Source organism: Alosa sapidissima, chromosome 14, assembly GCF_018492685.1.
Source record: "Alosa sapidissima isolate fAloSap1 chromosome 14, fAloSap1.pri, whole genome shotgun sequence".
Taxonomy (NCBI): domain Eukaryota; kingdom Metazoa; phylum Chordata; class Actinopteri; order Clupeiformes; family Clupeidae; genus Alosa; species Alosa sapidissima.
Genome location: NC_055970.1, coordinates 28,445,460 through 28,458,015, shown reverse-complemented (window position 1 = coordinate 28,458,015; position 12,556 = coordinate 28,445,460). Strand labels below are relative to the sequence as shown.

Here is a 12,556-nt window from a genome sequence, read left to right as displayed (position 1 = left end):
TATATTTATATAAATAATACACCTACCTACAAATGAACGTATTGCATAGAATACGATACCCTTTATATATTAATATAAAAAATATGTACTTTCTTGCCCTCGTCTCTTTTGTCCCTCTGTCGCGCCGTACACACGTCGTTGACCTTCTGCTGGTGAGATTCATGGTAAGATTTGTGAATGCTTCTTGAATGAATAAAGGACTGTTTTAGAAGGATATCGTTACGTTTAAGGTGTTTGGCATCGCGAACATCGGCAACTATTCTTTGACTGAAAACTGAAGGTTTTAAGATAAGCACGGTCACGTGTCCCCCATATGTAACGCTCATGTTGATGATGAGTTGAGTTGAGGGCTTTCTTAGCGCGACACCAAATATGATGTCAAAAGTTGGCATCATATTAACCCGCGGGAGCTTGTATTGTTGCGCCTGTGTGTCATATGGGTAAAGTTGGGTAGATGTGCAATCAACTATGTTTCTTTACAGTTTTTATGGAAGTTGTTGGGACCGACCTTCAAATAACCTAATGGCCACATGAAATGAGAAACAACGAAAGAAGCTCCCTTTTCACGACATGTTCCGACGAAGGATCCCATTGAACGAAATAGCTTTGGCAACACTGCTTGGAGTTGCTGGAGGCATATATGTATACAAACCAATGTTTGGACTCCCGAAGAAACCTCAGACTGCAGAACTGCAGGAAGTCACGAAGCAAGAGAATGGAATACCTGACAAACCCTCCGGACATTCAATAGACACGTCGTAATAATGTTAGAGACAATATCAGCTGACATTATTTTTAAAATGTTCTGTGACGTTATGCCTTAAATAAAGATGAGTGCTGCATTGACGGTGACCATTTGGATGTTGGTGCTTCTTTCACTGTGTTAGCCTGTCATTGTAGTTCTATATGGTTCGTGTTTTGCATGCAAAATGATCTGACACAAATGGGATTCTTTCACATACAAAACTGCGAGGAGTCGTTATAATGACGGCTAATATTCGCGGCATATAGGGCTTATGGTTGTACCCATTTTTATACAGTCTGGTCAGCGAACCACAAGATGGAGCTATAGCTATACATGTCAAGTATCAATAAAGGTCAGCGCAGTGGAGTTCAATTCATCACAGTAGGCGTCTCAGATTTCACCTGGAAGGTCCTTACTCAAATTATCAGAACCCAAAGTGGAACATAGCCAAAGACTACAATTTATTTTCTACCGCGTTCAACACATGTATATCCACAATTAGACTTAATGTAAGGTAGTTGAATTGTCAGAACATGTTTTGACAATTTTCCTTAGACCTTGAATAATTTCAATTATATACTACTTTCTAACAGAGCACTTTGGTTGACGGCCTAGCACACATGTCAGTGCTTCTCCGCAGCCTGGCTCGGTAGCAGAGGGAGGAGCGCGATTGAATAAAACGGGAAGTGATGTGAAGTTGGCTAAGTAACCGAGTTCTCAAACACGGAATAATCTCGCAAGACCTGCGAAGTTCATGAAACAAAGGGAAAAGTAAATCTAATTTTTCGTATCAAGTTGAAAATTGCTTGCATCTTAACGTTACTACGTCGAGGAATTCAACAACTTACAGCAGTGACTCACTAGAGTGGTAAGTATTTTGCCCAAATGTAACTTCTCAACATAGCTGTTGAAGTTGAAGGCATAGCAAGTTTCTTGTCTACCTTTTTTAACACGGCCTCTCATTTGAATGGGCAATTTTACTCTAATGCGTTTTCTTAGTAGCCTAAGCAAGTCAGTATTTTTAAGTAGACTACAGCTGCTACATTGAGACTGCATCATGGGCCGCACGAGTTCTTATAGTAAGCCAACGGACACGTGCATAACATTGTCCACTGCAAATTCATGAGTATAAGATTTACGCTATCCACCTGTGCGCGCTTTATTTGGAAACGAATTGCAATGTCAAAGTAGTCTTTTTTCCAAATGGCGTAGACTAGCCATATGGCCCACCTTCATTAACCAGTCAAACTGAAAACCCTACGCTTTCTTGTTTTACTGATGGAGCCGTCTCTTTAGGCCTATGTAAAACCATTCTACAAAACTTGACTTGGCATAATTTGCCCCATCCTGCCCCCTCAAAGCAGGAAGTTATCAACATGGACGCAGTGGAAATATGTAGACCTAAACATCCAAGTCCCAGTAGCCTAATAGCCTAGACATGTCTAACCAATAGATATGCCTCGTACATTCTTTATAATGGCGTACGTCGCTCTTCCGTAATGATGAGCGATTTTATTTGGACTCTGACATTTAAATATTGTTAAATGTTTTAAAAGTGTTTTGTCACGTTCAAAACAAAAGTAAGAGTAAAACAGTGTTTCCCTTACCAGCTTCATCTTCATAATGGCAAGTTTATTTATAAAGAGCATATAATACACAGGGGTAATGCCTACGTGTTCATTTACACAATAAATGTGAGTATTTGAAAATATGATTAGCAAGATTTTAGTTAAATTGTGTTTTGTATACTGTCTAGGCAGGGCAGAGAAGGAGGTGATGCACCATTAGAGAAGTAAATCTTGCCTTTGCTCACTCTCAATCTTAACAGTGGGTTGTAGAAAATGCAGCCTCATGGAAGTGTTGAATCTGTGTTCAGCAAGACATGGTTATTACAAGATTCTTGGCTTGACTGAATATCTGGGGTCACCTGACCAGTCAAGGAGAGCACATGAGGACCAGCTGAGGATTATTAGATGGGGGAGATTTTATGTGGCATGCTTCTCTCTTGTTGATACATTTTCTTGTTTATTGAAAGGTTGGTGTTTATATGTGATTACTTCTAAAGTCACATACAAATCTGTAGCCTATTCATGCTGGGACCACTCTTGTTTCGCTCTGACTTTGTCTATGTCTATATGTGTTCATAGTAGTCATATTAGAATTTTCCCTCTGCCCTTATATTAACAGATTTCCACAAGGCTGAAAAGGAATAGTACAAATGGTGTATATATGAGGGTCCCTAAACGTATGCAACTTGCTTTAGTGTAAGTTCATGTCCTCTATCCGTTAATGGTAATGATGAGTGACTGAAATGGGAATGAGAGATGGAAAGGAAGACAGTGCACTCACTTTACTATGTGAATTTGACCTCTTATGCAATTGGCTAACTTTTGTTAATCTCATGTAATTCAAGTTTTCCATAATTAGGCTAAATGTCCATAATTAGCCTAAAAGTAATCCACAGTAGTTTTGTGTCTACACAGACTAGAACTGCTAGAATATCACATTACATTGGTCTGGATTCCCTTTAAATGGTAGTCTAAGCCCTGTTGGTGCAAAAACACCTGCTCAACGCAATAACACATCTCACTTGCTTAATTAGAAGTAAGAGGATCATGTGTTCCACAAACAGCCACAGCACTGTATGGACACAGCCATATAACAGACTAGTGTCAGACTGGTGCCCCACCCGTCCATACACAGCCTGTCTCTGAAATTGTCAACAAGTTCGGAGTTGAACTCGTAATTGTGTGAACTTTCTAGGAGGAGCAGTTCACCATTAAGTCTTGACATTTTACTGTCGTCTTTCTGCCATTGTGGAGGGGTAAGCTTACGCCTCTAAAGTTTTTGTCATCTTTTCAAGTATGGTTTTATGTTTGTTTGTTTGAGGGGATTGCTCAAGTTACTGTAATGTTTCACAGGCATTCTTTAGAATTTACATGTGCACTTATATGTTTAACTTAAGCTTTGAGTATGCTGCATTTCGTAATCTCTTCTCTCTGATTTGGCTGAGAGTTGTTTTTACACTGCAAGAAGTTTATTGCTTAACATTGGTACAGAGTGATCTGTGTCATCATTGCTGGGCCTTCCTGTCAGAACAGGTATTAGATCCATGTTGGGGCATGATTGCAAGAGCATACTGGTCTGTAGAGAATCCAGGGAGTGTTTTCTGTGAAAAGTTGGTCTGGCAAATGCATGTCCTATGATTTTGGCACTTGAGATTACAGCAGGCCTCTGGCAGCATTGCTGTTTTTCATTTTGTTTTTTAAAATGACATTTTTCCTCCTTGCTCACGCTTAGTAGAGGATGTGATGCAGTGATAAGGTTGCATAGTGGGTAGGCTGTATCTGCAGCATTTATTCACTCTGTGCAGAGCTGCTGTGCTTAATCTGATCAATCAGAGATGACTGGTGCAGCAGACCCAGCTCCTTCTACCTGGTGGGAGAATGGAGTTAATTCTCCCCCAAGGAAGACCTTTCCCAGACCTCAGTGGGAAGACAACTACCGTATTTTCCGGACAATAAGTCGCTCTGGAGTATAAGTCGCATTTAGGCCTATTTAGAAATGTATTTCACAAAATCCAAGACCAAGAGCAGACAGAGACTATGTAACTGGACACATAGATGGCAAAAAGATTGAGAATTCTACCGGGAATGTTAATGAAGACGAAGGAGTGAATGGTGGCAAGCTGAGGTGAGCTGGGTGATAACGAAGGCGGCCAAGGAGGAGGGACCGACAGTAATTGTAAAGCAATTTACAAAAGATTCACTGAACAAAAATGCTGATGTGGTACATGAAAAAGTAGCTAAAAATGTGGACAATGCAATCAAGCGATGGGCGATGTGGAGGCACAAGCTGGCAGCAGAGAAAATGCTCGGGAGGCTATCTCCGAGAGTGAGAGTGGAAAAAAAGAATGTGCGAACTTTCAACAACGCTATACTAAGGAAGCTACCCTTATTTTAGAGGCTGTTCACATGCCAGTATGGACATTTAATCTGGAAAGGCAAGTTATTTAACTAGCACACAGAATAGGGTGACCAGACGTCCCGATTTTGAGTTGCGTGTTCTGAGTCCCGACAAAAGCCAGGCATTTATATAACAATATTTAATACCCCCTCTAACTTTTGGGCTTAAGTACAAAGAAATGTCTGACCACCAAGCTCCCGATCTCATTCCACAAGCCTAGAGCGCCCTCTCGCGGCTGTAGACGGTAATATTTACTCCTTGGTTCATGTCAGTCAGTATGAATTAAAGGTGCTCTAAGCGATGCCATGCATTTTTTAGGCTAAAACATTTTATGTCACTTACTGCAAACATCACCTAACCAACCGCTAGCTGTCTGTGTCCTGAATACACTGTAAAAAGAAACGTGATCTCTGTGGACAGCGCAAGCTCCAAAAACGGTAACAGCAAATCACAGACGAGATGCGCATTTAGGATAGTTTCAATTGCACGGGAGCAGCACGGGAGGGAGGGGGAGGAAGTAACGAGCTAGCTCTCTGTTTTGTTTGAAAGTCAACAGAAGTGACGTTACCCAGCATCGCTTAGAGCACCTTTAACAGTTAAAAACATTAAATTATAAATATTTTGATATAGTCATGTACAACTTGTATAGGTCGCAGGACCAGCCAAACTATGAAAAAAGTGTGACTTATAGCAAAGTTCTTTTAGGCAAGTCCCTCCACTCGGCGGCCATATTGCAACGCTTTTTGGGCACTTATCGGACATCTATTTTGGGTAGAACTGCGCATGCACAGTGCTTCATGAATCACGACACACCAACCTCGCTCCAGCTGAGATCACAACACATCATGATTGGCACGAAGTATTCACAACATACCACATGATTGGCACGATGTATTCACATGTCAACATTTGGCGGCGGAAGGGGTGGAATATGTGTAGACAACTGCCATGTTTACATTACAAACTTAATCCCATACATTTCTTTGGGAGATTCTTTGAGAGCTGTGTTTCCTCATCAGAAAGTCTTTGCTTATAGTCCGGAAAATACGGTAGTTGGTTTTCATTTGACAGTGCTCATAGACTAATTTGGGTGTGCATTTGAAGGCACCAGAGATAAGAGGTGCTCAGGCACTGTGGGTAAATGTGTGGAGACTGATTCTGTTTGTCATGCATATGGCTATTGGCAGACATACTGTAGATTAGGCTGTCTGATAGTGTGCTCTGCTGTTCTGCCTCTTCCTATGAGGTTTGATTGCTTCACCAGTCACACTGTATTCACACCAGATTCAACAAGCCCCTCCTTCCCCCAAGATATTAAGCTGCTTATAGCGCAGGATGGGGCTTATTGCCGCCAGTTAAATAATGTGGGACTTGTTTGAATGGCTTTTCATGCAGTGGTCATATGATGGCGTCTTCATCCTTTGCAAGACCTACACCAAGTGTACCTCATGTCATAATATAGCTTATCAATGTATTCTTGGTGTTTTCCTTTTCAGTCAGCTAACATATTGTTTTTTATACAAATGACTGCAGCAAACTACAAAAGTGGTGTCTCATACTAGTTTTGATCTGTTAATTATTTCAGTCTAGGTTGGAGATCACTCGATAAACTATTGTCACCCAGTGTTTTCTTTTGTCTTAACCAGTTAGTTGATAATTAGATTGATGCATTGAATAGTCAATTGTACATATTGTTTGTGAAAGATTTTGTATACTGTTTTCAGTAGAAATTTGGTTGTGGGTTGGTGAGTGAGGTGAGGCTAAAACCCATGCTTGTGTTCTAAGGAATTGAGTGATTAAATGTGCTGTGTTCACTGTGTTCATGTGTATCTAAACAAGAATCTTCACATTTTATCTGATAAAGTGAATTTAAAGAGAGTGCGAGAATAAGTGTATGATGATGTGAGACAAAGACAAAATAGGAACATGTTAGATGTTTGGCTCAAGGTTTCAATTTGGAATAGTGGCAACAGTCAAACATGTTGTGCTGACTTGGGATGGTTTTGTAAACGGCATACTTTTAAAAGATACTTTTTTTTAACTTCCTGTTACAATGTCAGCAAACATGAGAAGTCATGTCCGCACATGAACCAACATCTAGTAGGCTACAGTGTGTCAAACTTTGGTTGAAGTGGTTTGGTTGAAAGTTTGATTACCGGTAACCCTTTGCCTTGGTATGCAGGGGTTTCTCTGCTGAATTTAAATTCCAAGGTATAGATATGTCCAGTCACAAGCAATTTCTAGATAAAATTAAGCAACAGTGACCTCATCTCTGAAATGCTCTATGCACTGTTTTCTAGCTCTGCAACAATCTGCATTAATGTTAGGGTTGTGACCGGTCATCCCAAGACAATGGGTCTTTTGTTCTCTATTACCATTCAAATCTAGATGCCGAGAATTGAAGTGATTTGTAAATGCATGTCTGTTTTGCCCACAGGTCAGAAATCAGCGCTCACTATGTCTGATGGGGACTATGATTACCTCATCAAATTCCTAGCCCTTGGAGATTCAGGGGTGGGAAAAACCAGCTTCCTCTACCAGTACACGGATGGGAAGTTTAACTCTAAGTTCATTACCACCGTGGGGATTGACTTCCGAGAAAAACGAGTGGTAGGGTTCATTCATGGCATGAATTTAAGGCTTTCTCAAAAGTGTATGTGTATTTCTTTTAATTTTTTTGGTGGTTGATACATTTCATACTGGTTTATCTGGATCCAATCAAAATGTTGGTATACTCTTGATGTGGTGTTGAGTTTAGGTGTCTGATGTACCAGTCCAGCAAATCACAATCTGGATTTCCTAGTTCTACCTTTCTACTAATAGACCACCAAGGTTTCTGCAGGTTGAAAATCCATCTTTAAACAAAAGCATTAGAAAAAGTACAGGTTGCACAATTTCTTTGGCTCACCAAATGTCAGTTGGTGACCTAATTCAGTCTGAATGCACAGCTTCTACAACCTCATTTGTTTGCATTTCAAGCCTGTCAAGGATGACCGTAACACTAACATGACCGTGTTTATTGAATTCTTAGCATCTGACCACTATAAACCGGTAGTCATTTTAACTTAAAACAGGTCTCTTTGATTTCTGTCATTCGATGTTCATTGTTCTACACTGATCACTGTGAGACAGCAAAATGGAATTTCAGCAACTAATGGTACCTCAGACACACTCCTTCTTTGAGAGAAGGCACACTCCTTAAGTGCAAACAATGTGTACCCCTTAACCAAACATAGGCGTCATATTGTAACCTACCCTTGGTGATGCCAATAATCTTACTCTTACTTTGCTTACTCTTACAAATGCTGAATGAGACAGGCTATCTTTATCATTAATTACGTTACTTTTACAGTGCATGTTAATTGCAGTTGCTGTAATGTAATTGAAAAAATACTGTTTTTTTATTTCATTTCCAAAGGTGTACAAATCAAGTGGTCCTGATGGCACAGCAGGTAGAGGACAGAGAATTCACCTCCAGTTATGGGACACCGCTGGACAGGAGAGGTGTGGCAAAGTAGAAATCTCCCTTCCACTCACACATACTACTGTGCAAAAGCAGTTTTGTTCCAGTCTAGATTCACATAGTAAGCGGAGATCATGTTTTGAGAACAATCAGTCGAGGCATGTCTTTTTTTCCTCCCCTCAATATTATCAGGTTTCGAAGTTTAACAACAGCATTCTTCAGAGACGCCATGGGCTTCCTGCTCTTGTTTGACCTTACTAACGAGCAGAGTTTCCTCAATGTCCGAAACTGGATGAGTGAGTTTACAAGAATGTATTTAATGCCATACATATCACCTAGCACATGTTTTACAGATGTAATGCTCAGATTTCCAAATTTAGTGGGTTTTTTGCATGGACTTCTAGTTTGAGTCACTAATATAACTGATATGCCCCACAGGTCAATTACAAATGCATGCTTATTGTGAAAACCCAGACATAGTCCTTTGTGGGAACAAGTCTGACCTGGAGGACCAGAGGGCAGTCAGTGAAGATGAGGCTCGAGAGCTGGCAGAAAAATATGGGTGAGCATCAGATCATTGCTTAAGGGTTTCACACGTTTGCTAAGAGGGCAGTGGCTGTATTTTGTTTGTCAAGGGACATGGAAGCACTCATAAGCAAGGTAAACAGGGCCCTCCTTAGAAAGTAAATGTTTGCATAATGCTCTATTTGAGTATAATGTCAATCATTCATCACATATACTGGGATGGACTACATGTTCTTGCATCCCAAAATGTTTAGGTTGACCATATGTCAAGCATGTGTTGCATCGTGAGGGTGTAATTTGAATTCAGAAATATGCAGACATGTCTGCTTTTGACACAAACATGACATATTTTAAGTGACTCAAATGTGATTTCGTGGCAGTTAATTAAATTCAGTGTTATTCTGTAATTTTTAATCAAATTGAGTCAAGAATTTCATTGACTTCAATTTCATCACAGAAAATAGGATTCTTAAGATGAAACCATCTTTCTCACTCCTAAGCAATGTATTGTGAACAGGTTTGACATGCACCCGTTTGACTTGATTCTGAAGATGGCTTTATTCATTTAAGCAGTGGGAGTGGAGTTGGTAAGGATGTACCTGCGGCTGTGGTTCAGCCGTAGGTACGAGGCCAACTAATCGGGTTTAAAGAAATCAAATTCATTTTTGCGCCTAAAGAAATAGTTCTTACTCTTGACATGTGCATATTATGTGCTTGTACACACAATAATGGTAGTCTACTTGCTTGTCTATATGTCACATGCTAAATTGAACATTTAGCCTACTCCATTTACCGGTACTCAATTTTCTCACTCAATAACTGTCAATGTGATGATATGAAGTCGCTGCTCTCTCGTTTTGAATGAATGAAACATTCACATCTGAGTGATTTACTAGGGGTGTATAGTCCATGTGCACATCTTGAATGCCTCTCGTCCGTTCAGAAATTAATAAATAATTCAACCAAACCGGACCTAACTGTTGTATAATATATTTTTTAACAGAATTCCCTACTTTGAGACCAGTGCAGCAAGTGCCGATAACGTGGGCAAGGCTGTGGACGTTCTGCTTGACCTCATCATGAAGAGAATGGAACGCTGCGTGGACAAGTCCTGGATCCCGGATGGCACTGTGCGCTCTAATGGCCACAGCACCACAGATATCACAGAATCACAGGACCCTGAGAAGGGCAAATGTGCCTGTTAGGAGTCCAAGCAATAACCATCTTTACTGTCTCCCTTTTTATCATTGGATTGGACAGAAATATGGGAGAGGTTACCCTCATATTTTATTACATAAAATATACATGGATGATGAATGCATGGCAATTGCTACTATCATTCTACTCTCATTTACATACAGTATGTTATACCACTGCATTATGATTTTTTTGTATATTTTTTTTGATTGTTATATTGTAGCTCAGACACTGTTTATTCCTCACAGTCAAAAGTGTCTTTTTAGATCTTTTGCATTTGAAGTAACGTGCAATGAAAAAGAGGGTTGTCCTCGGAAATGTTATCAAGAAAATAGCTGTCCTTCCAAGCAGGTTTATGTGATGTAATTGATGTACCCTGCAGAGCACTCTTAGATCCTGAACTACTTGCTCTTCTGAAATGCTAAAATTTCAAGCACATTCAAGTAATCAATGTACAATTTTTGTGCCACATTTCACACCAATTAGCATATATTGACATCATGGATGTATGTTTGCCAAGTATGGTTCCACAGATATAATATTTTCAGATATAATGTTTTTTTCCCTCTGGGCTTCTCTGTGCCCTGGGTCTACTGTATTGTCTGCAACACTGTATCATTGCCAACACACTTTATGCCAAATATGGACACCAAATTCTTTATTCCAGGAAAAAAATAAATATATTTTATTATTTATTGAATATATTGGTTTCCATTTTGATTAATAACAGCAGTCTCTTGTGTGTTATCTGGACACTGCTGATTGATTTGTTTTATCTACAAAAGAAAATTAAGCTCTAATCTTCTCAACTATGTTTGCCTTTTGAATGTACCTGTATGTGTTGCTGCAGTGAGCACACCGCTGAGCGTTGAGGGCTTTTTTCAAACCATGTAGCACCCTCTACTGTTGCAGTGAAGCACTGCCCATTTGCTTAGCACATTACTGGTATTCAAACAGTCCAGCCAAAAGAATGACAACTGCCATGCTGATGAATATAGAAAGGTGAGTGAAAATAAGTGTAAATGTAGTAAAATTCAAATTGATTTAAGTGCACTCCTGATTAATGGAAAGCAGTGAAGCAGGAAGAAATGAGGGATGAGGAAGTGATGCCTAATTCTCTTTCTAGTCAATGAATAGCATTATATGGCAAATAACTGCCAAACTGCTCAGATGTATTTTATTAGTAATACCTTTTTTGGTCAGATGCTAGCCTTGGGATGAAGGGAGTAGCTCTTCACAGATGGAATGGAGGTCATATGTGTTCTCTCCTTGTTTGCTATGCCTGTCATTCATTTCTAACATCTGATTTCTTTTAACTTCCTCCTTTCCCTTCTACCCCACCTGCGTTCAAAGGCTGGTGAGGGGCAAACAGACAGCTGGAGAGGGAGGAGGTGTCCACTGGAGTGAAGAAGAGCATTCACCTCATCAGAGCCAGTTAGGAGTCGCGCTGATTTCACTGATGTTACACACAGTCACATGGTCTCCCTGATGGCCCCCCTATCACATTCCCACTGTTTCTAAACCACACACACATACACACACACACAAAATAAGTTTTATCCGATGTTATAGTTGCCATGTTGGGACAGACTTCCCAGATGCAAAGACAGACAGAATGCTAATTTGATGCATATACTGTATGTATTATAATTAACCTGAGTGATAGTGCTGGAGTGTCACTGACACAATAGGTTCACAGGGAGAAACATATTTCCTGTCCTGAAGTGTCAGTTTGGGCTTTGACGTTTTTTTTTGTTTTTTTTTTAAAGCCAGAGACTTCATTTCAATCTTCAGTTACTCCCATTTGTTGTGTCTATCTCCCTTAAATAGATCTGCACCAGAGTTGTGCTTAATGTCCTGTGTTAAATAATGACTCCGAAGCCATTTAATGGATGCAGGAAAGGGGAAGGTGCAGCTTAATTTGTAGACAGCTGACATAATTTAAAGATGACATACCCTTTGTCGGTGGCAATCATATGCTTGACTGGCACTGTGCATACCCACTTACTTGAAGTTTTTTTTCTTTTTTGAGGTAGGTCACATAGTTTAGTCAGCAGATGGTGCTGTTTTGCTTTTGTCAAGTCAAGGGTGTGGCAAAAGAAAAATGGACACCCTTGAGGTAGATTTAAACAGTTCTAAGCAGTAGTTTCTCCTTATTACGGTATTTAGAAGCAAACTAGCGCAGAGAATATGAGGACATTGAAATCTGTGATAACTCATGCTGATTTTGTTCACTTAAGGTTATCTGGTTGTATAATAGGCTGCATTGTTGGTGCATTTAAAAAACTAGGTATTTAGTGGAGAATGGCCTGCTGTAGTGGTACAGAGGGGTGCGGCCACTGGAGGGAGTTTTAGATTTCAACAGCAGTGAGTAATCCACCAGGGTCTCCAGTGGCCAGAGCTCTGCAGCAGATTGCAGTGAATGACTGCAGGCACAGACAAGGCCATACCTGTCCCTTCCCCCAAATGTGCTGTGTTGTTAATATACCTGGATGAGTCTCTTTAAAGGAATGTATAATATAGAAATGTTCTCCCTGTGCTGAGATCACTTTTTGAACACCTGCTGAGCTATCTCAACTTGTGACCGATTTGGCTTAGTTAGTGGTATGGCATTCACCCCTCCAAAGGCTTTCTTGTGATAAAGAAAATATACACTCAAT

The 12,556-nt window shown here is 40.1% G+C and overlaps 2 protein-coding genes across 3 annotated transcripts; both read left to right on the top strand.

The window, feature by feature from the left end:
- The first annotated feature begins 58 nt into the window (after window positions 1–58).
- Window positions 59–852, top strand: LOC121681761 (protein PIGBOS1). Its single transcript, XM_042061684.1, has 2 exons — window positions 59–164; window positions 483–852. The coding sequence occupies exon 2, from the start codon at window positions 571–573 to the stop codon at window positions 760–762; it is 192 nt and encodes a 63-aa protein (XP_041917618.1). The 5' UTR covers window positions 59–164; window positions 483–570; the 3' UTR covers window positions 763–852.
- A 308-nt stretch (window positions 853–1,160) lies between these two features.
- rab27a (RAB27A, member RAS oncogene family) lies at window positions 1,161–10,596 on the top strand. 2 transcript variants are annotated; one of them, XM_042061682.1, is made up of 6 exons: window positions 1,161–1,613; window positions 7,149–7,321; window positions 8,130–8,215; window positions 8,367–8,470; window positions 8,613–8,736; window positions 9,703–10,596. In XM_042061682.1, the coding sequence occupies exons 2-6, from the start codon at window positions 7,169–7,171 to the stop codon at window positions 9,902–9,904; spliced, it is 669 nt and encodes a 222-aa protein (XP_041917616.1). In that variant the 5' UTR covers window positions 1,161–1,613; window positions 7,149–7,168; the 3' UTR covers window positions 9,905–10,596. The 2 variants fall into 2 exon arrangements, with proteins under 2 accessions (XP_041917616.1, XP_041917617.1); XM_042061683.1 differs by lacking the exon at window positions 1,161–1,613 and adding an exon at window positions 3,435–3,569.
- The last annotated feature ends 1,960 nt before the right edge of the window (window positions 10,597–12,556 follow it).

Excerpts from the sequence above, each read along its gene's own strand:
- LOC121681761 (XM_042061684.1), top strand. The coding sequence starts at position 571 with ATGTTCCGACGAAGGATCCCATTGAACGAAATAGCTTTGGCAACACTG.
- rab27a (XM_042061682.1), top strand. The coding sequence starts at position 7,169 with ATGTCTGATGGGGACTATGATTACCTCATCAAATTCCTAGCCCTTGGA. Across the intron at positions 8,216-8,366 it reads GACACCGCTGGACAGGAGAG|GTTTCGAAGTTTAACAACAG; the intron begins GTGTGGCAAAGT and ends CAATATTATCAG. Across the intron at positions 8,737-9,702 it reads GAGCTGGCAGAAAAATATGG|AATTCCCTACTTTGAGACCA; the intron begins GTGAGCATCAGA and ends ATTTTTTAACAG.